At 32.0% G+C, this 26,840-nt stretch overlaps 1 protein-coding gene and 1 non-coding gene across 2 annotated transcripts; both read right to left on the bottom strand.

Annotated features, from left to right (window-relative positions):
- Nucleotides 1-9,473: 9,473 nt before the first annotated feature.
- LOC128042153 (small nucleolar RNA R71) lies at nucleotides 9,474-9,580 on the bottom strand. Its single transcript, XR_008197359.1, has one exon. It is a non-coding gene; the product is annotated as a small nucleolar RNA R71 (small nucleolar RNA).
- Nucleotides 9,581-16,309: 6,729 nt separating this feature from the next.
- Nucleotides 16,310-22,407, bottom strand: LOC105773118 (uncharacterized). Its single transcript, XM_012594791.2, has 14 exons — nucleotides 21,983-22,407; nucleotides 21,129-21,290; nucleotides 20,975-21,040; nucleotides 20,720-20,863; nucleotides 20,461-20,574; nucleotides 20,172-20,273; nucleotides 19,834-20,019; nucleotides 19,666-19,755; nucleotides 19,455-19,589; nucleotides 19,232-19,354; nucleotides 18,829-18,914; nucleotides 18,110-18,722; nucleotides 17,913-17,990; nucleotides 16,310-17,675 (listed from the first exon to the last, which is right to left on the bottom strand). Exons 1-14 carry the CDS (start codon nucleotides 22,247-22,249, stop codon nucleotides 16,632-16,634), a joined length of 3,210 nt encoding a protein of 1,069 aa, XP_012450245.1. The 5' UTR covers nucleotides 22,250-22,407; the 3' UTR covers nucleotides 16,310-16,631.
- Between the last annotated feature and the right edge of the window lie 4,433 nt (nucleotides 22,408-26,840).

The raw sequence follows: 26,840 nt of genomic DNA, 5'->3' as shown, positions 1-26,840 counted from the left end.
GAGAGATTTGTGGTTATACAAAATCGTATCTCTAAAGGTTGAATAAGACGAGGGCAACGAACAAAGTAAAACTAACCCTAAATCTTATTTATCACACTGAACCTCTATGGCCTCTAGGTCTGAGAGAATTTCTTTAAAAGTGTTTGTGCACAGATGCACCTTCCTCCAAACGATGAGCATAAATACATTACTTCATATGCAACTTGCTAGTTAGAGTTTTCGACATGTATAGCTACTGCAGCTTTGCCCATAATGCAGTGGTGGTCTTTCCTCCATCACGTCCTATAAAATTTCATTTGACAAATGCAAATGTAATTGCGTTAAAGCTTTTAGATCTTTATGCTTCTTCTCTTCCTCCGTCAATGTCGAAGGCATATTATCTATCCTTAGCAGAGCATCCTCCAAATCCATTTGCATAAGAATTGTCTGTATCTTTATCTGCCACAATTTGAATCTAGTGTTACGATCTAACAGCAAAATATCATACTTCAATGTCGCCATTACCGGGATAAAGACAAGCAACCCAAAAAGCTCTTGATACCAATTTGTAAAAGTTGAACGTCAACAATGACAACATAGAACGACTGCAAAGCAAAAAGAAATAAAAATAAGAACACATAGATTTTACGTGGAAACCCTTTAAAAAAAACCAATAGGACAGGAGAAGAAAAATCACTAATTTCGAATTCAAATGATACAAAAGTAGTTTAGACTACATCTATATATAGGTTGAAAAACCTTATTCTAATCAATTTCAAATAGATTAAGTGTAGTAAGGTTGTGTAACACCCCTTACCCGTATTCGACGCCAGAATAGGGTACGAGGCATAACTAGAACACATACATTTGCATACCTATTAAACCGAGTTACAAAATTTCATTCAAATTAAGGTTTTCCAAATAATTAACATGCTTTTATAAATCTTTACATTATAACTTGAAAATACTATAATTATAACAAATAGGGCCTACGAGACCCGATACTTACTCATGTAATTCAATGCTTCATTTTTATTTCATTCAATTCACAATTTCTCATGTTCACAATTCAAATCAATTTCTCAATTCAATATACATTTCAGTACCACCATAATTCTTTTAATTCAAAACATATCACTAGAAACTTCCATTTAATTCACGTACAATTCAATATCATTAAGTTCAATACTAATACGTATTCACCATTTAACTCAACATTTAGCGATTTTACCCTTCATTAACACATTTATAAAATTCTTAGTATTGCAATGAAAACATCACTTAAGCTTAAATAACAACATCGAATCAACTCATCATCCTCTTTTTCGTCATTTTATTCTTCAAGTATGAACTTAGTATTTCATTTCCTTTCCACACCCATTTCTTACGAATATCACACAAAACAATAACATATCATTCAACCATAGTCGCAAGCTAGTGCATTTAATCCACATACCATTCATGGCCTTACTTCATACCAAATCCTATACCAAATATATCATACCTACATACTATGAAACTTTATTTTCCAATATGAGCTTAAACCATGATCAATAATAAATGTAAGCATCATTTCTATTTCTACGTTTATCGATTATAATTGATCATATAACCAATTATACATAAATCATTCATATATATATATTTGATTTTCCTCCTCCTCTTCTCCATTCCACACCTTTAGTGTACTTAACACTCTTAGAAATAACATTCTCTATAGTTTCTTTATTCACCCTTATGTATATTCAAAGTTGTCTATCTAAGCCAGTATCACTAAATTATTTTTATCTGGAGCTACCGAACTCTAAATTAAGAACTGTTAATTTTCCTAAAACTAGACATATATATCTTCTTACCATAAAATTTTCAGAATTTTTGGTTTAGCCAAATAGTACAGTTTATTCTTTAAAATTTACCCTGTTACGTAGTCTAACAATTCTGACCACTCTTCACTAAAAATGAATTATCTCATTGTACAGAATTCAAATAGTGTTCTTGTTTGTTTCTCTTGAAAATAGACTCATTTTTGGATTCTAATCATATAAATTATAACTCATAATTATTTTTATACAATTTCTAATGATTTTCCAAAATCAAAACAGGGGATTCCAAACTCAATCCGTCCCTGTCTCACTAAAATTCAAATATCCCAAAATATATAACTCTTTTGCTTGCTTTATTTCTTTTATGTAAAAATAGACTCACTAAGCTTTCATTTCATATCTTATTCACTCTCTAATTCTATTTCCACCATTTTTTGTGATTTTTCAAAGTCACGTGATTGTTGCTGTCCAAAACTATTTTGTTGCTAATTCTACTTTTTCATAATTTCACTTTTTAACTTTCAATCACTATCCAATTCAAAATTCACTTTGCCATTTTCAAGTCAATATTCAATTAAATTCCACACATATATTCATTACTCAATTACACTTAATTGTTACATGATCTCATGTATTTTCACTTAGTCAATTTCCCGATGAACACTTCGGAATAATAATAGATACACGGTGGATTCAGTACACAGCAACCACCCTTTGTAATCAATGATATCCGGTGGGATCAACACATAGCAACCACATTATAATTAATGATATCGGTTCACATAGTAGCCTACACATAGTACTACACATGTGACCATCACTAACCGATACACGTAGTAGCCTGCACATAGTACTACACACGTGATTGAAGCTATTCGGTACACATAGTAGCCTGCACATAGTACTACACATGCGACCTATCATTCTGGTACACGTAGTAGCCTGCACGTAGTACTACACACGTGACCATCACTTTCATTTTCACATAGTGGCCTACACACAATCCATGCCACACATGTAATCATTTCTGTCACTTCATTTGTATCCATGTTTATTCCGAAGGTTCAACTGGAATTTCTCACTTTTCTTTTTCACTAATCAAAGTCAATTCTTTGTCTTTCTTGACTTATAATGACACATTTAACTTATTTAACACTCACATTCATCAAAACAGTCCCTGACTCGAACTTTGGAAAAATTATGATTTTGCCCCTAAACTTTTGCATATTTACACTTTTGCCCCAAAGCTCAGAAATCAAACTTCATCTCTTATTCTTATGTTTTATTACATTCTGAACATTTTTCCCTTCTATGGCAACATCAAATTCTCATTCTAACACTTACTTATGAACATTAGGTATTTTTACTGATTATGTCGTTTAACATCGCTTAGTAAAAGTTGTTTAACATAATTTCTAGCTTCATATTCTACCATAAAAAATCAAAATAAACACATTTCACCTATGGGTATTTTTCCAAATATAAAACCTAGGTTAAATTATTGCTAGAACAAGCTAAATCAAGTTACCGGGACTCCAAAAACGTAAAGAACATTAAAAACGGGGTTAAAACGGACTTACAATCGAGCTTGGAAGCTTGAAAACCCTAACCATGGCTTATCCCTTGCTAATTTTGGCCATGAGGTTGAAGACGATGATTTTTGGCCTATTTTGTCTTTTTAATACTTTTTAATTACCAAATTACCAAAATGCCCCTAACTTAAAAATTTCCTATTTCACTTATCTCATGTCCATTTTTGTCCACAATTTAACCAATGGTCTAATTACCATTTAAGGAACTTCAATTTTAAATTTCATAACAATTGGACACTTCTAACATGTAGAACTCAACTTTTGCACTTTTTACAATTTAGTCCTTATGGCTAAATTGAGTGCCCAAATGTCGATTTTTTTTAACAAAATTTTCACAAAATCATTCCGTGAAATTGTAGACCATAAAAATATAATAAAATTAATTTTTTTCGTCGGATTTGTGGTCCCGAAACCACTGTTCCGACTAGGCCTAAAATCAGGCTGTTACAGGTTGAAAAACCTCATTCGAATCTATATAAAAATAAAAGAAGTATAGTTCTATATGGATTTTAGTTTTATTTTATTTTACCACTGTATTTTATTTTAACAAGGATTCGAGACACTCAACTCTAACATAAAGTATTTGCCAAATATGTGTAGATATTTTAGTTACTAAAGTCTAATTTATGATAGGCTAATTAAAATTGAGGTTAATGTGCAAAAGTTATATATTAAGGTTATGGCCCTAAATTACACATACAACTTTTCCAACATGCTATCTTCAAAAAAGAGAGTCACTTCTCTAAAATACTTATGTGTTAGTTTAGAATATCAAAATCATAATGCATGAAATTTTCAACATATCGAAGGATTAAGGTATCTTTTCATCTTTAGCTTTTATCATTGATGATCGACATGACGAACTTGATTTATGAAGTTTTATATCTAAGATTTTACAATCTAAACATTATGGATTGTAGAAATGAATACACCTTCTATAACTAAACTTAAATGATATCTTGTACAAACTTCTAAATTACACTTAAGAGCATAAACAAAAGCACAAATAAGAAATTCTTTATTTTTATAAATCTAATTAGAAGAATTTATATAAGTACATATAAATGGAATGCCTTCTTTCATTTGACACGTGTCCCACCAATCCATTTAGTGCCATCTTTTTTAACATTATAAAATGCTAAATTTTAGTTTTGGCTTTTCTATTATGCCTAAATTTAAAATTTAATCTTTATACTTTAATTTCTAACATAATTTTTCTCTATAATTTTATTTTAACACCCCAAGAAAAATTTCAATGTCATTAACAGTAATATTCTAAGAATGGGGATCATAAAATTTTCAAGAGAAAGAATTTAAATTTATTAAAAAATTTGTAGAGTTAGTTAAATACCAAAATGATTATTAAAGGTGATAAAGTATAATTTATTTTGATATATTAGGTTTAATTTGGAAAGTAAGACATGATAAGTTATTTTTCCCAATTTAGGAGGTTGGGTAATTTATACAGAATAAATTGTTAAATGACTTATAGAGTAATAAGACATGTGATTTATGGTGAATTTAAAATTTGATGTAAAATAGATTATAAGTAAACATGGGTTCTATGAGAGCCAATAGATTAAACTTGTGATTTAATCTTAGCCTTTGGGGCTCATTAATGGTAAAGTGGTGAATTTTCAAGAAAGTATATTTAAGAGCTAATTTAGGTCTTTGGATTTTTTTGTAACATACATCTATAATGGAAGTAGGAGTTATCGCAAATCAATAATAAAGAAAAATAAGAACACGCAGATTTTACGTGGAAAACCCTTATTGGGAAAAATCACGGATAAAGGAGGAGAAATTCACTGATGTTTAAAAACAACAATACAAGAGATTTATGGCTATGCAATGTTTTAAAGATTAAACGACCTTTTTTTTAATCAACGTCTAATAAAAGAAGTATCGTCCTATACGGATTCAACTTGTTCAACCCGAGGCGATAGCCCACCACAAATCCCCAATTTTGTCTTTCTATTTTATTTATTTAACAAGTGAGTTGCACCTCAGACTTTTCAAGTCGGATTAAACGAGATTCAAGTCACACAACTCTAACAATCTCCACCTTAATACAAATTTCCAATGAACAAGTTCTCCACCTTTTCCATGAAACACCTTAAAGGGTATTCTTCAATAATGAACACTGACCATGTCCAAGCAATGCTCTAACTTGTATATAGGAAGTCACTTAGTCATCATATCTACAGGATTATCATGAGTGATAACTTTTCTCACAACAATATCACTATGAGCAATAATATCACATACAAAATGATACTGAACATCATCTCGCTTCATACTCTCATGAAACATTTGATCCTTCTTAAGGAAGATGACACTCTGACTATAACAAAAGACTGTACTGATCTGAAGGTCTTTACTGAGTTCACCAATAATTCCCTTTAACCAAATAGCTTCTTTACAAGTCTCAATAACCATCATGTACTCAACTTCAATAGTAGACAAAGCAATTGTAGTCTATAAATTGACTTTCCAACTATGGCACAACCCCCAACAGTAAAGACATACCCTATGAGAGACCTTTTATCAAGGTTTCCAGCAAAATCAAAATCAACGTACCCAATGACTCATTCACTAGTTTTTCCAAACTGTAAGAAAACATAAATAGTACCTTGTAAGTATCTAAAAATCCACTGAACTACTTTCCAGTGTTCCTTACCAGGATTTGCCATTTATCTACTAATTGAACTAGCTGCATATGATAAATCTAGACGTGAGAAAACCATAACGTACATGAGAAATCCCACTGCACTAGGATATAAAACTCGTGATATGTAGTTAATCTCATCATCTGATTACGGAGACAAGGCTGTTGAAAGTTTGTATGGGCTACTAATGGAGTATTAATAGGCTTAACACTTTACATATTGAACCTGCAAAGAACTTTCTCAATGTACCCTTTCTGACTTAGGTACAATTTACATGCTTTTCTATCTTTGAGAATCTCCATCCCAAGTATCTTCTTTGCTACTCCCAAATCTTTCATCTTAAATTCTTTACTAAACTGGGATTTGACCTTTCTTATCTTTCCTTTATCTTTGGCTGCTATTAACAAGTCATCAACATAATGGAATACATATACAGATGAACCATCACAACTCTTCTTAAAATAAACACTACTTTCAAAACTGTTTCTTTTGAAATCAAACCTCTTGTACCAATACCTAGGTGACTGTTTTAGGCCATAAAGAGACTTTTTCAGCAAGTAAAAATAGTCTACATTTCTTGAGACTATGAAACCCTCTAGTTTTTTCATGTAAATGTCTTCCTCAAGTTCTCCAAACAAGATCCCTAATTTTATCTCTTTATTTTATTTCTTTAACAAGTGAGTTGCAACTCGAACTTTTCAAGCCAGATAAAACGAGATTCAAGTCACACAACTCTAAAAGATTTAAAATCTCATGTGCAATATTGTCCATTGATTTTGGAGGGATTTGGATCATTTTTAAGAGTGATTTCTAGCCCTTATATCATTTAATTCAAGATTAAAACTAGCCGTTGGATTTAGGAATCATAAGGGGAGTTTAAATATGATTATTTGAGATAAAAAAAAGGGAAGAACCCCCTCTTTCCTCCAACAAGAAAACAACAACCATTTTTCATGAGAAAAATTCTCCTTTTAGCTCTTTTCATATTCTCTCTTCTTTATACCACTCCCATTTGAAACTCTAATGAAATCCTAGTTAATTTCTTGAAAACCATCAAAAGTTCCACTCATGAAGCCCTTTTAAACATAATTTTAGCTTTGGAAAGTTTAGAATTGAAAAAGAAAATTTAGAAGCATGGAAATGTTAAGTAATGTGAGAAATTTTGGGTTCATATTGTATTTCATTTTTCATTTTTCATTTTAGTAAGAAGTTATGTTTTAGCTAATTTGAAAAAGAAAAAGGTTGTGAAGATTGGGAATATCAAAAAGGGGAGATTAAGAAGTAGTGTCAAATTTGAAAAAGAAAGAAGTTATAATTTAGTTAAGTTGAAAATGTCTTATGTCTTGAGTGTTTTAGAAGTTGCAAAACAATATAGGACTTGTGTGTGTCTAATGAGTTGGATGAATTTTTATAATGTAAGTGTGTTTTTGTGTCTGATCATATTGATAAGTGATGAAAGTAACATATGTTAATCTCGGTCTTAATGTGTTCTCGGATGATTATTTGTGCAAATTGGTGAGCTTTATGCTCCTAATCCTTTAAATTCATGTTTCTATAATTAGGTGAGCATTTGGAAGCAAAAGAAGTAAGAAACGAATGAAAATCTGACAAAAAGAGCAGATTTCAGGAGCCACACGGGTTGGACATAAGGCCGTGTGAGCTGCATGGGCTGGACACATAGTCATGTGCCAGACCGTATCGATTTCGCAACTTGCTTCCCAAAGATGCGGAAAAATGTAATTTTTAGGCTTTCTGAGTATTCTAAAGTCTATAATACCAAGTAGAAGAAGAGAGAATGAGCCATCAAATAATATTGAAGAAAACAACTCGAAGAACACCATTGGAGCCAACTCTGAAGTAGATTTCCATCGAGATCAAAAACCTCCTTTTAATTTCTTTTGAAGTTTTTATGAGTTTCTTTATTTCTGGTGGTTATTCTGACTTTGAAATGTTTTTATTCACAATCATGAACTAATTCCCTAGATACCTAGGAAAGATGAAACATGTGATAAATTCTATTATTTGATTTCTATTTTACATGATAAATACTTGATTCTTGTTCTCAATTATATGTGTCTATCTCTTGTTTTAATATTTTCGAGATATTAATTCATTTTTAATGTGCTTAAATCAAAGGAGGAAAATTCCTTATTTAAGAGTAGATCTAGCATAATTGAGTGGAGTTGTATGCAATCCTAGAAATATGATGACATAAATCTACTAGATTAGAGTCAAATCTAATAGGGGAATCCATAAATCGAGTTAATGCGATAATAAGGGTTTTAGTTAGAAAGAAATTTCAATTAATCAACCTAGAGTCAGTTGCTCTTACTCTTGAAAGAGATATTAGCATAATTTAGAGATTTCTACGGATCAAGACACCAAGTGAATAAATCATTTAATTTAGATTCATAATAATAGATGAAGTCTAGTCAGATTCTTTCCTAGGTATTGTCTCTCTCATTGGTTATCTTTCGGTTATCTTCCTAATTTATTTTTTGTTGAGTTCTTAGTTAGATTAATTTAGTAATTCTCGTTTAAAACCAATCACTCCAATTTGTCGACTAAATAATAGGAAAATAGTAATTACAAATACTTTTAGTCTTTGTGAATACAATATCTCTACTCACCATAACTATACTATTTATCGATAAATGCACTTGCCTTCATCGTATTTTTAGTTAGTTTCGTGATACATCAAGTTTTTGGCATCGTTGTCAGGGACTAATATATTAGGAACACTTGATTTTTATTAATTTAGCCATTTTTTATTTTATTTTATTTGTTTATATTTTTTTAGTTTAATTTTTACATTCTAATTTTTCTTTTGTTTCGTTCTGGCAGGTTTTTTTTAGTTTATGACTAAAGGAAACCTATCGCGACCATTGTTTTTCGACAGTGAAATTGAAAGTACTGTTTGCAGAAATCATAGAGAAGTAAGACAGAGTCGACAAAATATAGTAGACAAATAAGAGGGAAACATTATTACTGAGGAGATGGGTGATAATTAGAATATTCAACTACCTCCTAGAGCTCCTGTTCCTTATACTATGTATGATTATGCCAAGCCCACTCTGACTGGGGCTGAATTGAGTATTGTGTGACCCACCATTGCTGCGAACAATTTTGAGCTAAAGTCAAACATAATTCAGATGGTACAATAGAATGTCCAGTTCGATGGTTTGCAAGATGAAGATCCTAATACTCATTTGGTTAATTTCCCATAGATTTGTGACACTTTCATGATTAATGGTGCCATTGATGACGCCATTCGCTTACGATCGTTTCCATTCTCGTTGAGGAACAAGGAAAAATAATGGTTAAACTTTTTACCACGAGGTTCCATCACTATATGGGCTCAAATGATCGAGAAGTTTCTTCTGAAGTACTTCCCAGCGGCTAAGACAACTAAGTTGAGGATTGATATTTCTTCATTTACCCAGATTGATTTAGAAACATTGTATGATGCATGGGAGATATACAAGGATTTATTGAAAATGTACTCTCATTATGGGTTACCTTTATAGTTGCAAGTTCAAACCTTCTACAACAGTTTGAATCCCTCAACTAGGAAACTAATTGATGCAGCAGCCGGTGGAACACTGAACAATAAAACACCTGAAGCAGCTTATGAGTTTATAGAAGAGATGGCACTGAATAATTATCAGTGGCAAGTCATGCGAACAAAGCCAATGAAAGTAGCTAGTGTTTTTAATCTAGATGCAATCACCATATTATCAAACCAAGTATAAACACTAAATAAGAAAATGAAAGGTTTAAATTTTTCTACGCAGGTGAATTCGGTGATGCAATGCGATACAAATGGAGGTGGAATGAATAATCCAGAATGTTTACCCTTCGGTCCTGGCACAGAGAATGAACAAGACAGTTATATGGGAAACAATTCTAGACCTCAAAATAACCCTTATAGTAATAACTATAATGCAAGTTGGAGGAACCATCCCAATTTCTTTTGGGGTGGTTAAGTCAATCAAAGAGCACAACCACCTCCAGGCTTCCAACAACCTTATCAATAAGAGAAAAAGTCAAACTTTGAGGAGATGTTGACAAAGTTTATCTTGGTTTCAGAAACTCATTTTCAAAACACTGAAGCTGCACTGAAAAATTAGCAAGCATCGATTCAAGGACTCGAAAATCAAATAGGTCAAGTTGCTAAATTAATTTCGAAAAGACCACAAGGTAGGTTGCCTAGCAATACTAAAACTAACCTAAGGGAGCAGCTTCTCGCAATTACTGTTTGATACGTGGAAGGGTTAGTTGAACCTGAACAAGAACTGAGGCAAGAAGATGTAGTAAAAAATGATGAGGTTGAGAAAGGTAAGGAAGAGCAAAAGCCGGTTGTCAAAGAATACAAACCTCGAGTGTCATCCTAATGCATCAAAGAAAGACCACATGAACGAAAAATATGGTAAATTTCTTAAGCTTCTTATAAAATTACACATTAACTTATTATTTGTTAAAGCTCTTTCACATATGCCAAATTATGTCAAATTCTTAAAAGAGTTGTTAACGAATAAGAGGAAGATAGATGAGTCATCGACTGTAGAGCTCAACACAATTTGCTCAGCCATTCTCCAAAATAAACTACATAATAAACTAAAAGATCAAGAAAGTTTTACTATTCCTTGTATCATTGGTAATTTAAATATTGATAATGCTTTGGCTGATTTAAGGGCTAGCATTAACGTCATGCCCTGTAAAATATTTAAACAACTTGGTTTTGGGAAACCCAAACACACTAGGATGAGTATTAAATTAGCAAATAGAACCATTAGATATCCTAGGGGTATTATTGAGGATGTGCTTGTGAAAATTGATAAATTTATATTCCCCGTTGACTTTGTTGCGTTAAACATGGATGAGGATAGTAAAGTACCTTTGATTTTAGGTCGACCCTTTTTAGCCACTGCTAGGACTATTATCGATGTTGGTATGGGTGAACTTGTGCTTCGTGTAGGTGATGAAAATATTACTCTTCAAGCACGTGATTCTGTAAGAGTCTCTAGTGAGCGAGATGAGATTAAATGTTCTATTAATGTTAGTAACCATGTGTTTCAACCTTCTTTGTAGGAAATCCCTCGTGAAAACATGATGGAGCCATGTTTCAGTTAAGGAGATAGAAACAAAATAGCATATGAAGAGTAAATGGTACAACTCGATGAACTAGATGAATGGCGAATGCATGCTGAGGAGAAAACGAAAAAACACGATGAAGAGACAAAGCTACACATGACGTGCATGTGATGAGAATGAACCAATTTAAGTTTGGAGACAAAGTACTACTGGACAAAACGGATCCACAAATTTCCCCTTTGAAGTTCGAGTCAAACAAATCGAACACCTTAACTAGAGGAGACCATAAGGTTATTGACGGTCATCTAGAGGAGCTTAAAGAGACTATCAGTTATAGAGGAAGAGGGATTGTCAGAAATGATGACTGATTGCAGGAAGGTTTTTTAGGGTTTGTTAAGAATGTGTATTTTTTAAAGCTTAGATTTGCTTTTGACTTTGTTTTTTGGACGAATCGGGCCTCCCTTTGCGCCTTTTGTTTTTGTTTTGTTTTTTATTTTATTTTTTGTTTTCTACCTTTTCTTTCAACTTAATATAAACACAGGACAGTCTATTTTCAAAAAGAGTATGGCAATATTGAAATTTAGCTTTGTTAGGGGAAATTGTTTATTAAGATGAATAAAAATTAATTTTATATTTAAGAATAGTTGTGAATGAGACAAGACTTATGATAATACTTGAAATTTGAGTAAGAAGAGGTTACCTTTTGTCAAGCTTAAGTGTAATTACTCTAGAAAAAATTTTATGTTATGTTTAAATGGTGGATTCAATAAGAAAGTAGATATCGTCTAACTAACCTTTAAGTTTAGTTGGAATAATAAATGGTTAAATTCTTAGTAATAAAAAGTTTAATGTAAGAATTGGTAAATAAGAAAAATTGGTTGTGATATGTGAAAGATAAAAAAATGTGCATATTAATGAAAATGCTAAACCAAGTTGTTATTAAATGAGTTACTACGTTTTATTTTGATTCATGAAAGAATGATAATGAAATAAAGACTTTCAATAAATTTTGAATCTTTAATAGAGAACATAGATTGTGAAATGACAACTGAATTGTTTAAACCATTTGATATTGATGATTGATTACATATGGTACATATATGTATGTGTTCTTCGTATTATGAATAGATGTCGATAATGATATCATGAATAGAATGAATGTATGTTATATTAATTGAAATTTATAAATGATATGGTAAATTGTTAGTAGCCTTAGTATTTTGGTGGTTCTTAATCGTGATATAATTAGCATGTCAATGGGAATAGATAACGCCTTTCGTGTGAGGTATGAGATTTGTACGAGATGTGATGTGTATGGTTTATATTATGGCACTTTGGTGCATTACTATCTTAGAGTATAGGTTGGAGCAATTTGGTGCATTTCATTTTGGAGTGTAGGGTGGAGCATTTTGATGCATATATTGGAGTGGTGGATGGAAATATTTCGTACATTCGATGTATGAGTCACCAAATATTACTAAAGGTTGTCAAGAAAATTTGAACTGAAACATTATGCTATACTGCCATAATGAATTGTCTAGATATATGTGTGTAATGTTGAATTATAATATGGAAGTTGTGTAAATAAATCGATCATGCTTTAAATGGTGAGAATGATCTTTTTACCTATTATAAGTTGGTGCATACTATTTGTTTATATCATGTTTTAGTAATTTAAAAAGTTTGTAAAAATGTATGTTTATTGTAATTCACTTGAGTACTACTAAGCATAAAGGTATGCTTAGCACGTTAGATTGTTTTTTTTTCACGCATAGGTTGGACTTTGGAGATCAAATGCAAGGAGATAGTCATTGAAGTTTAGCATCGAGCCGAGTCACATCACGCAAAGTGTAAACGTGTTTGAGTCCTTTATATTGTATAAGTTACTATCAGTGAAGCATATACGTAGGATATTACCGTGTTATTGAATTTTAATGTTTGTATAAGTGACTTTTGTAATTCATGCGATACCACTGTCTATTGGTTATTGAATTGAATTGCACGAATTTGGAAATTTGTTTTTATTGACTGTCATCACCAAAACATGTTTCCCAAAATCTATATATGTGTTAAGAAAATATGTAAGTTCCTTTAGGTATTAGGTGTAGCATTGTTTATTTGGAATTGTTGACGATCTAGGTAATGGGTGTTACATTTATAATGTCATTAGTTAGTCCATATAATTAACATCGTAAACTTTTTTTCTTAAAATGTTACGTGCTTATATATAATTTGAATACTTTAATGGTCTTAGAAATTTACATGCGACTTTCCATTTCTTTTGAGTTTCCTTGTCTTCTCTTTTTTGTATTATAAGCAATGTAGTCGATTTCGCATCAGTTCCAATTACACCAGCCAATGTGCATTGTTCTAATAATAAACCAGAATGACCACTTCTTTTTTTCTGCACCAGTTTAAATTCTAGTCCGTGCCGGTTGCTCCAACTCGTTCTGATCAATTCCAATTGCACTGACCGAAACATTGTGCACCGATCATGCATGAATAATGTTAAAATATTTTTTTAATCAACTTAAAAAATATTAATAAAATTTAAACTAAATAACAAACTAACTCCAAAAAAAAGATAAAATTTTTAAAAACTTCGCAAACACAACTTTATACGTATTTTTTTATTAAGCTTTCATTTTATATATTTAGTATGGGGTGATATTATTGTAGATTTTCTTAAATAATGCTGTGGATAATTTTGTTGTTTAATGTGTGAGATGTTTTTTCCTTATTTATTTTAGATTTATTAAATGATGAAATTTTATTTGTGAAGTTTATTGATGAATAATTTATATAATCAATTAATATTTTTATATTTAAAATTATTTAATCTAATTCATTTGATATATTTAAATATTTTATATATTAAATATTTAAAAAAAACATTGATAAATCTAAATCGATGCATTGAAACAGACCGATACCGGTACATACCAGTTCTAGTAGAAAAAGGGTGCACTCACTAGTGCGGTACTACTACTTTTTATAAGTCAATGGTCAAATTTCAGTTTTGTCTTCTATACTATGTTGAAACTTAAATTTTAATCTATATACTTTAATTTCTAATATAATTTGATCATCTATCATTAGTTAGTTTAAATAGTTAAATATTATTAAATATTTCAATCAAAATACTTGCATTATTTTTTCTTGAGAACATTATTCTAATAAAAATTTTGTCTTTTATACTATGGTGAAACTTAAGATTTAATCTATATACTTTAATTTTTAATATAATTTGATTCTCTTTCATTAGTTAGTTTAAATAGTTAAATATTAATAAATATTTCAATGAAAATGTTGACATTATTTTTTCTTGAGAACATTATTCCAATAAAAATATTTTATCATGATAAATTCAAATGACTATTTAAAAAAATCAAGATTAACATTTTCAAGTTTTTCTTTTAATTTAAAAATATCACACTAGAGATTTAATATAAGAATTTTAATAATTGAAACTATTAGATTTAAATTTTAAATAGGAAAAGTTTTGAATTCTACTCTTTGAGTTAACTAAAAAAACTAATATGTCACCACAAAAAAACAAGTAAATTTGAAAAAATTTAAAAAAATTGAATTTCGAGTTAATCAAATCGAGTTATTCGAGTTATTCGAGTTCAAGTCAAGTTGAACTTCACAATTCGAATAACTCAAATAATTCGAATAACAGATTGATGTTAATACACTCTTGGTCCCTATAACTTTGAAAATAAATAAATTGATCTCTCTAACAAAAATTATAAAAAAAATTCAAAATAATTTTGAAAATTCTGAATATTTATAAATTTTAAAATTTTATATTTTAAAAATATAAAATTTAAAAAATTCTAAAAAGATATAAAAAATTAAAATTTTAAAACTTCCTAAAATAATAATTTTGGGACCTAATTAATTATTCAAATTATTCAAATAATAATTTTGGGGCCTAATTAATTATTCAAATTTATCATACTCAAGTATTTTTTTTATTTTGCTTTGAAAAAAAAATTCAAATATGACTTCAATTTTATGTGCTCTAACATGGAATTAACCATACTGTAACAATATTTTTATTTGATATGTTTAATTTTTTAATTTAACTCAAATAATTTCACTCAATTCAACTCGACTCAACTTGAATTTCATTTCACTCGACTCTATTCGAAAAAATTTCAAATTGAGTTAAGTTAATAAAATAAGACTCGTGAACTCGATTAACTTAAAAAATTTTCACTTGAATCAACTTGATTCGATCAAACACTCACTCCTAGTCCAAGGAGAGTGTTTTTATCAGTTTTCGTTGCCGGCGGTTGGCCAAATCCTCCTTCGCCCCTCTTCCCTCCTTTCCTCCTCCCTCCTTTCCTTCCCTTTGTTATCTACTTGTTTTTTTCTTTTGTTCTTCCCCCGTTGTTTTCTCCCTCTCACCGTGCTAGTGAATCATGCTTTTGGTTTCCCCCTCTCACTAGTCGATGCTCTCAGGTGCCGCCACCCGCCTACCCCTTCTCCACGACCATGTGTTCCTTCTGTCCCTCCCTACCTTTCTTTTCTTTCTCCTCTCTGCTTTTCCCTCTTTTTTTTCTCCTCACTGCCAGCTCCTCCTTTTCCGGTTGTGGAAGACGGATTTCTCTTTTCTCGGCATAACGAAAGTATCCAATGGTTTCCTTTGGGTCCTCCCTTGTAGAGGTTTTCTCGAGCCTTAAGAGGCTCATGTTTCTCAAATTCTACGTGTTTTTATTTCTCGAGTCCTCTATAGCTTGTTTCGACTATTTTGATTTTTAGCAACTGCATATATGTTGTTTTCAGGTTTGCTATGCTGTGTCCATCACCACCGGAGAAAGGACATGGAAAGGGGCTCAACAATTCAAGGTGATTTGTTCACTTGTTTGCTGTCAACTTTCGTCTCAACGTGTTAGATTCATCCTTGGAGTGGCTTGAATCTTACTTTGCTCTCTTTGAGGTGATGAAGACCTCATACAAGTGTAGTTTGTTCTTGTTTGCTATGCGACTTGATTTTATATCAAGCGTGCATACCATATCTTTAATTGTAATCTCGTCTAACATTCTAATGTTCCTGTATCTCTACCTTTGTACTGTTACAATCAATAATATTATATTTCAAGAAAAAATAATTAATTAGAGTAAATCAGGTGAAGACGAAAAATAAAATCATCAAACTTGAATATTCCTTCATGAGGTCGCAAACAATCTGAACTGCTAAAAGATCACACCGTTCCTTAAATTAGCGTGTACTTACCTAAGCCACAAATCTAACAATCAAACCAACCCTCACCCTAAACGTCGGTTTTAAATCGATATTTAAACAAAAGACACATCGACTTTTGGTTAACGTACGTTGGTCAGAATTTCCAGGAGTTGATAAATTTCTCCTTCCCTAGCCTAATAACACTCATAATTATTATCAGCTACATGGTAGAACACATGTATTACCCTTGTACAACTCATTTAATCAACTGAAAAAATTGTTACGATTTCTGCAGAACACACTTCTCATACAGTGCGAGGATTTCTTTCTTGTTTGGATTCCGCAGCGCAAGCAATTCCGCCCCAAAATTATGTTTCGTCAGTTCCTGCTTAAGTTTTTGTACTGTGAACTTCGTATAATCCTCCTGATTGTTTTGCGGATTCTGGTTGTCATCACCCCCTTTGAACACTGATCCACCATCACCTGACTGTGAATACAAAACGGGGCTAGTAGTGCTCCTGGATTTCTTATTTGCTCTTAAAATTCTATCACTCATGTCTATATCTTGCACAGATCCCACCCCCATTTCCACATCATCTGCCCTCAATCTCTTTCCATGGGAAGCGGTTTTAAGCTTACTATCCAATGCCGTTTCATTGAGATGAACGGAAGTCAACTCCTGCTGGAGTGAATCGAGTTTTGCCTGTGCAGCTTGCAGCTGAAGAGAAAGTACTTCGGCCCTTTTGTTTGCATCTGCATGAGCCACACGTTCAGAGTCCAAAAGATCTTGAAGGACTTTGACTGTGCTAGATCTCTGATCATTGTTTGTCTTCAGTAATGACTCGATCTCTTTCTCCCTCTCTTCAACTCTAGCTTCTAGCAAACCGACTTTTGAAACTGCATCCATCTCTGACAAACGTATCCTATGTAGTTCATCCTCCAAGTCTGTTTTCTGTCTCTCCAAGTTCTCAATTTGCCTCTCGGCCCTCTCAATCTGAGCCAATCTTTCCATTGCCATCCTTTGTATCTCGCTTTTCTCCTTTTGAGCAGCTACTGCTTCTGCCCGTGCTCTATCAGCCAATTCTGTAGCTTTCTTTGCTTCTTTCTCAGCTGATCTACACCTTTCTTCAACTTCTGCAAACCTCTTAAACTCGGATGAGTACTTCTGCTCCAAATGTGTCTTCTCCTGTTCCAATATCTTCGCTTCTCTCTCAAATGACAGGGCCTTGGCATTAGTATTTTCTACCTTGTCAATTAACTCCCTGATTTCAACCTTTAGTGAGGATACTTCTGTGTCATAACTCTTAATCTTTGCCTCAGCAGCCTGCAGAGCATTTCCCATTGTTAAATACGGCAACCTTTGAAAATGCACAGGACCACATGCAACTTCAAAGATAAAGTCAAATTGAAACATGTATGCCTCCTAAACCAGTTAGTGTGATGTTTACATGCAGTGGTTGACTGAGTGTCATTATAAATCATAGTTAAGAATAAGTAACCATATTCCAATGCATTACATGTAGAATGCATATATAGAAATGAATAATCATAAGAAGCTAACCTTCAACTCCAACTTCAGAGTTGTCAAGGACTGCTCAGCATGTTCAATCTTTGCTGACTTCTCCTTTATTTCCTCTTCCTGCAACAAATTCATAAGCATAAAAACAAACCAAATTTTCTTGCTGCATATTACAGTAGCATAAAAACATGATTGAGTGAACAAGAATGTGTATGAAAGTGAGGTGAGAAATAGAGCACCTTATCAGCCAATGTATGTGAAAACTCTTCTCTTAGAGTATCTTCCCTAAGTTGAGTTTCCTTGCTTGACCGCTCTTGCACAATTGCTGCCTTCTCCAGAGCTGCTTTTGCCTCTCTAACAGCAAAGTCATACTTCCTTTTCCACTCCTCCGCCTCCTCTTGTGCAGACTCGGCTTGCTCCTTAGCAGCAGCCAGCCTAGCTTCGGCAGCAGTGCTCCGCGACTTGAGCACTTCAATTTCTGAGGTGGCCTGATCTTCTTTGGCTTTCTGCTTCGACAACACCTGATCATATTTTCTTCTCCAGTCTAACATTTCTTGCTTGGCAGAATCTACTGCTTTCATTAAACTAGAACATCTTTCCTTCAGTGAACTGTTATCAGCTTGTAAATTATTCATACGGTTCGCATATTCATCAGCAAGTTTCTTTTTGTCATTGATAGCATCATCATATCGCTTCAGATATTCGGATTTATATTTCTCACTATCCTCCAATTGCTTGCTGAGTAACTTCATCTTATCCTCAATTGAACGACATTTCAATATGAGGGAACTCTTCTCTGATCCAATCTGATCTATAAGTCTCTTGGTTAAATCCAGTACCGGCCCCTCCATACTGATAGACACCATAAAAAGATAAAGTTAATATCCAAAAGTAGACACCTAAGCCCCAGAACACCAGGAACGACCATCTTAATGAAAAAAAATATATTGATACAAACCTTTGCTGTAAAAATACAGCCAGTTTCTGCCATTTTCCAGGGCCATGGCATGATGCTTCATACTCAGATAGAAGAGCATCAAGAACCTGCATATAACATTTTAATCAAACCCGGTGAATGGCATCATTTGGAAAAACCCAATATCATATAATATCATAGAAAAAATCGAACTTTCCATAGGATAAAAAAAAGGTAATAGATTATAACTGAAAAGGAAAGCCAAAAGAAGATAACTCCACTTAGGTAGGCTGCTAACTAGCCTTCATCCTTACAATATTTGTGATCTAAAATCTAAATCTGGAATATCATCTCAAAAGGAAGATAATGAGAAGAAACAAAGTTGCACAATTAGGTCAAAGTCCTTTGCAAGAAGAATAAGAACAAGCGGATAATGACCACTTACCTTCACAACATTATCTATACTTGCATCAGAGGCATGGCATGCTGCTCTCAACCTCTTTCCCATGGTTTCTATGGCATTTGAACAACGCATATCCGCTTCCATAAATGCATTCCTTTTATAATCCTGCATAAATGACCAACCCATAATTCGAGGCAAAACATTCATTTTGTAACATAGAAATAAAGACTTAGCCTACAAATGTAACCTTTGAGTTACTGCATACCTCAAATGCCTTTCTGAAAAATTTCTGTAGAAGCTCCTCGTATTTCTTTCTCATCGAACCAACCCCCACAGCACTGGCATTGTATGCAGCCAGCGCTCTTTGAATTGCTTCATCATGGGCTTCCCTCAATGCCACCTAGGACCATCAAGATTAGAATTGTAAAAATTTATCAAAACAGCCACACAACAATTATGATAAAGACATCACTTACCTCCTCAGGTGGTTTTGTACGGTCAAAAGTTGACATATAAATCTCCGCAGCAGAATCATATGCCCTCCGACACTCAGCTTCTTCAACACTCTGAAAATAACACTATTAACCCGGTTTGATTCCACTTAATGACATATCCCATAGCATTTCCAGATAAAGGTAACTAACCTGCCATGAGGAAGATATTGTGGGCACAGCACCATTATTCAAAGCATCCAGATATGATTGTGTGATACCAATAAGAACAGGCCCTGTCAGTACAGTACCCCCAACCTGCTTTGGCCTCGTTCTCTCAAAAACAAACTTTGTCAATGCATCAAGCCCAGCTCGAAATTCAGGTCTCAGTTTGTCAAGCTACACATGAAACCTAAGGTCTTAATAAAGAAATTATGCATGCTAAACAAAAAAGACAGTCAGCAATGGGTGAGGGAAGGAGAAAGAGGAGGCAAAAGGATGATAAGAAATCAGAGAGGGAATAGCATATATGAGAACAGTTGGATACTGACCGAAATTTGATCAAGCCTTTGCAGATCATTTTCATTGTTCAAAGGCCTCACAAGGGTAAAGCATTCTCTATCAGGAAATAAAGCTCGAATAGAGTCTCGGATCTATCAACAATTAAACATAAATGATCAGTGTCTATCACATAATTTGCATGCATAACCATGCAACAAATTTTGCATATTAATCAATAAGACACTTTAAAGACACTTCCTTTTCATTTTTCATCAAGCTTCCACAGAATTAATATTGATTTCTTTTACTTCCCCAATTAAAATTTATGTTAAGACTTGCCTCATTTTTGGCAGCTATATCCTTCCCACTACCTTGAACTGGCCGCAAAGCAAGTTCTAGGTAGTCACGGGGAGTTATTTTCCTATTATCCTCCACCAAATCCAGATAAAAGTCCTGCAAGAAGAATATTTTACAATAGAGAACTTAAGAAAGTAGATTTGACAACCATAAGAACATAACAGCCATAATAAAGAACTAAACACAGGATAACCAACAATAAAACAGATTTTAAATGGGTCAGTTCGTAATCAAATATTACCCTTAGAAGCCAAACAAAGATTGGGGAGAATTGCCCTAGTTCAGAAGCTGAGGTTGTTCTTCCTCCAGCTTTAACTCGAATATGTTTTGTCATCTGAGTGACAAGAGAAAGACGATCCAGTGCAGCTTCATCTATACCTCCCATCTAAATATCAGAAGTAGACAATCAAAACTTGGGGAAATGGTAAAAGGACCCTCATTAACAAGCCAGTCAAAAGGAAAAAAATCTCAATACTTTCTTTAAGAAAATACAGACCTGGTTGTAGATGAACATACTAGATAAGAGGACAGCTAATGAAAAAATCTGTGTGCTGTATGTTCCCTGTCAAGTTTACAAGATACAAGCATAAGTCAAAACAATCAAACTACTTACAATCAATCCATTGTCAAAAAGGTAAGCGAAAACAAACTGTTTGATCATAGGCATCTATTCCTTCAGAATCTAACAGCAAAAGATTGTATTCAGTTCCATCAAGAGCAGTTCTCTTTAATGGTGCACTCCACAACCAAAGCCCTTTTGTACACGGACGATGAGTTGGTGCTACTTGAAATCCACTACTCCTTCCAAGAAGCTATAGCAAAAAAAAAAAAAAACAACAATCAAAGGCTGATTCAGAAAAAAAAAAAAAAACAGATGCCATACAAGGTTCAATTAGGGAAAATCATTTACAATTACATAATATTTAACCATGAAACCAAACATAGCTCAAATATCCACCCTCTGCAAAGGTTGAGAACAAAAGGATACAAGCTAAACCATCTCAAATCAAGGTCTATCAAAAATGATAAACAGCTGGTCAGACTTGGATCATTCAACTAAGTTTTATAGTAGCATTTGCATTAAACTCCCATGCACAGAGTGAACATGTTCACATCGGACGCTTATATATAAGTATCTCTTCACTCATGCTCGCTTATAAATTGTAACTCAAAAACTATAATTACCTCTACCTAAGATCTTTCTAGAAAGCATAGTACTCAACCTCGTTGGTTGTATCTTTGTAAGCTGAAATGCACTTGCAGAAACTTAAATTTGATGTTGATGTCACGGGTATAATAAATGAAGGCTTCTAAAACCAGAAAATTTAAACCAAAATGCTACATTCCACACTTGATCCCTTTAAAACCCTAAATTTACGGCATCCCTACTACTAAAGTCACAAACCTTAGAATTCGTTATTTCGCCTACGAAAACACCGAAAGAACATAAATTTCCTCCAATATATCTTCAAAACAAGTAAACAGAAAATATAAATAAAATTACCTGATTTAAAATAAAGCTCTTGCCTTGACGAGCCCGGCCACAGACCGAAACGACCCCAATTGGTTCCTTAACAAGCTGCAAAGCCGCGACCGCTTCCGGATCCATCCGGAACTTCCCTTTCTCGTCACAGTACAACAACCGAACAGGCCTTGCGGGACCCGTCACCGGGGCGGCCGACACAGACGCTGATGCAGACGCCGAATGACCGAATGACTGCGGCGACACATCGACGGCGGAGTCCTTTCCCATACCAAAAAGTCTCATCATCTTTTCTTGAGATCCTGCGTTGTTCACTTAATTTTTCTCTCTAATTTCTCTTCGCTTTTGATTCTAATTTAGAAAGTTTTTTGGGGACTATGTTCTTGCAACGTTATATTGGGTTTTCCACCCCACAGAGAAAGAGAGGTTTCAAATTGGGGAGGGAAATGAAGCTATACACGCTTCTGGGCTTTTATTATTTTATATAGACGGTGATGACATTCGAAATTACGCTGATGTACTTGATTTCTTTGTTTAATGCGCGTGTAGCGTAAGGGTGTTTTAGTCTTTCCATTTGCTTAGTCTCATACGCTGAACGACAGCTTGTTAATAAAGGAGTTTTTGGATTTTCTTTTTATTCAAGAGTTTATTCTTTTAGTTTATTTCCTACTTCCTTCATGACTTTAGTCTTTATTAATGAATATAAAACTAAGATATTTTTTAACCCCAAAGAAAACTAAGTTATGTATAAAAAGGGTAAACTACTATAATAGTCACTTTTATTTGTATCAGGTTACATTCTATTCATTTATGTTTAAAATGTTAAGTTTTAGTTACTTATGTTTTCATGTTATTACGAAATGGTCACTCTGTCGTTAAGGTATATTAACTTCCAAACGGCAGTCCAGTGTGGTAGTTAAAATGAGTTTTAAATACCATCGTGGATGTCCAACCAAATAAATTAATTGATTTTTTAATTAAATAAATTTAATTGATTGAAATTTCTAAATTAATTAAAAGAAAATATTAATTTGGTTTCCCAAAATAATCAAGATCAATGCATTAGATTCATCCTTGAACCGGAAAAAAAATAACACTTGGTCTCTTTTTTGTTTTGGTTTTTGTTTCCATTTTGACTAAAAAAACTATTCATTTTCATAGTTATCTTTATTGAACCAAAACAGTAGAAATTAAATTGACTGCTCCATCAATCAGTTGGATTTTTTATTCAAAATGGAAAAACAAAGGATCAATTTAATAGAAGGTCCAGGCATGAATTACAGTAAGTAATGGATTTTTTTTTGTTATTTACTTCAGTTTTGGATTCAGATATTATGGTTTTTTTGCAAAAATGTGGTTCATCTTTTCATTTTTTTTGTATATTTACAGACAAAAAAAACATGCTTCATCTTTGTTTATTTGTATATTGTAAGCAACTCCAATAGCAAGTAAGTATAGAGGTTGGTGCGGCAATTTCTTCTTCTTCTTCTTCTTCTTCTTCTTCTTCTTCTTCTTCTTCTTCTTCTTCTTTTTTCTGATGGTAACAAAAAAAAAACTCAAATGTTGCTTATTTTTAAACAGGAGCAAATTGAGTTTTAGGGCAAAATTTATATTCTATTTTTATAAAAAAAATTTTAACTTTTCTCATCCATATTGGCATTTAAAACCCATTTTAACTGTCACGTCGGATTACCATTTGGGAGGTAGCAAAACTTAAAGGTAAAGTGACCATTTCGTAACAAAACGATAACGTAAGTGACTAAAACGTAATATTTCAAATATAAGTGACTAAAATGTAACCTAAGACAAACAAACGTAACTATTTTGATCATTTATCTTTAACAAAAAGTAAATAAATAAAAATATATAAAAATATAAAAATTAATATAATGCAACTTGTTAAATTATTAAAATACATACTATATCAACTTTAAATATAATTATAGCATAAAGTAATACAAATGTAAATAAATACCTATAATAACAAGACGAGGGAATTTGGTCTTAATGGTCCCAAATATAAAATAACCTTAGTAATATGACACTTTCCAGCGAAATCAATTGAGGCCATAACATTATAAAAGTTGGTTAAATAGTCTTATATCATACATTTGATGACTTTAGTCTTTTTCCCCAATTTTTTTTAAACAATGATCGGATTTCATTTAATAGAGAAAAGGATTACAAAATCGAGAAACAATGTCCCATACAAACAGAGGCCACCATGGCCTAGTCCAGTACAGAAACAAAGCCCTCAAAGAAATGTAATACTATTACACTACGTTTGGTTTGGGTGAATGGAATAAAACTGTAATGGAATAGAGTTGTAATCAATAATTTAATTGTTTAGTTCAATAGAATTGAATAACAATTAAATAGAGTTGTAATAGTATTCTTTTGTTTGGTTGGATGGAATAGATGTTGTAATAGCATAAGGAAAAAAGACTTAAATGACTAGAATACCCTTAGCATAATTTTTGTTAGGTAGATGATTATTTTATTAAATTTTAATAAGATTATTATTAAATATAATTTAATAAAAATAAAAATTAAATAATTTAATCATATTTTAACATAATTATTATTAAATACAATTTAATAAAATAATATATAATTTAATAACAATCTTAATATAATTATTATTAGAATATGAATTAATAAAATCATAATAAATAATTTAATCATATTTTAACATAATTATTAAATACAATTCAATAAAATAATATAATTTAATTACATTTTTAATATAATTATTATTAATTTAGGTAGATGACTATTTTTTTCAAATTTGGGTCATTCTATTTTTGTCGTTGTTCACTTGTTCATTAAATCAAATGCAAGGATAATGTCGGAAAATGTCACAAAGAAAAGCAAAAGTGTAAAAGGATAAAATTACACCATATGTAAGCGTTGAGAGTTAATTTTTTCTATAATCAAAGATTAAATTGGCATAACTATAAATGTTAAAGATTAAAGTTGTTATTATACCAATTTTAAAAACTACCACATCAATTTTTCATTAGTTACTTTATGTGTGAGCAAAATTCGATTCGACTCGAAAAAATCGAAAAAAATTTCGAATTTCGAGTTAAACGAATCGGAGTTAATCGAGTTATTCGAATCAACTCGAATTTTTTTTCAAATTTCGAATTCGAATCGAGTTGAGTTTTCGAATTCGAATAACTCGAATAATTCGAATAATTCGAATATCAAACTATAATATTTTACATTTTTACCCCAAACTCCCAAACCTTTTTACTTTTCCCTCAAAACTTTTACTCCTTCCCACTTCCACCCAAAATTTTTACTCCCCTCCCCTCCTACCCCCCAATCTACCCAAAGTTCATTTCCCACCAAAATTTTACTCTCCCATTTACTTTTTCTCAAAATTTTACTCCCAAAAACCCTCAAAACCTTTTATTTTTCCCGAAAATTTTTACTCCCTCCCACTTTTTCCCTAAAACTTTTATTCCCTTCTCATCCCACCTCTCATCTACCCCAAACCTTCCCCCTCCAATTTTTTTAATATTTTCCCTCCAAAATTTTACTCCCCCTATTTACTTTCCCTCAAACTTTTATTCCCCAAAACTTTTTATTTTCCCCCTACACTTTTACTTCTCACCCTTTACTCTCAAATAAAAAATCAAAATTATCCAAAACAAAAAATCACTAAACATAAATAGTAACAATTTTATTTATATCTACTATTTATATTATTAAATTAAATTTCACATTTTATATTATTTATATTATTGAATTGTTTAGTCATATTGAATATTTATATTAAAATTGAATTATTAATTTTGCCATAAAATATTCGTGTTAAAATTTTATATTGGTATCAATTTCACATTTTATTTTCAAAATAACTTTGATTAAAAATAATATTTTTACATTTAATATTTTTTAATTCCAAAATACATAGTGACAAGAATTTGAAGATAATTGAAACAACTAAGCAAGCAAAGAAGCTAACCAAGATATAAAAATTAATAAATAAATTATGAGGTGATGAAAGTTAATAAAAAATTTGATTAAGGTGGACAAATTTTATTATGATGGGTGACAGTGGTTACAAAGACCCAAAATTATTTTTAAAAACTTAACTCGAACAAATATATTCGATTCGATTCGATTCGAATTCCATCTCACTCGACTCGATTCGAGAAAACTTCAAATAAAGTTAGGATGATAAAATGATATTTGAAAACTCGATTAACTCGAAAATTTTCAATTCAATTCGATTCGATTCGATCGAATGCTCACCCCTAAGTTACTTAATGGCTAGTGACCATAAGTGAAATAATTAAATAATTAAGTGACCATTTTATAACTTTTTAAATTCAGAGACCAAAAAAACCTTCCTAATAGATAAATGACTACCAATGAAATTTACTCAATATTCCATTACTTTTTATATTTAAATTTGACAAGGACCAATTCTTGAACCACTTTACTCCAATATTCTTAGATTACATTTTTATTACAATACAAGTTCAAACTTAAACACCCACAAATGGTAGAAACATGAATTTGTTGATCACACTCCATAACCGATGATAAGATTGGTACAAATTCATTAGGGGGATGATAATGGTGCCGATTTTCAACATATGTAAGAAATGTTGAGTTGTTTCTTGGCTCACATTAAGGCTCACTTGCACTATTGATGGAATTGTTTTCAAAACCGAATTTTTACTACCTATTTCTCCCACCACCATTCTGCAAATCAATTAAAAAAGAAACTAATTATATATATGAAGAATATAAATCTATTAGGGACCATATAGAGCAGGATAAGAATATATGATATATATCTAAACATGAGACAACTATTTCAGCAAGGCAGATAAGGTAAAACAATAAATTCATCCATAAT

This window comes from Gossypium raimondii, chromosome 6 (assembly GCF_025698545.1).
Source record: "Gossypium raimondii isolate GPD5lz chromosome 6, ASM2569854v1, whole genome shotgun sequence".
Classification (NCBI taxonomy): Eukaryota; Viridiplantae; Streptophyta; class Magnoliopsida; order Malvales; family Malvaceae; genus Gossypium; species Gossypium raimondii.
The sequence above is the reverse complement of the archived record's forward strand: the minus strand, read 5'-3'. Positions and strand labels throughout refer to the sequence as shown.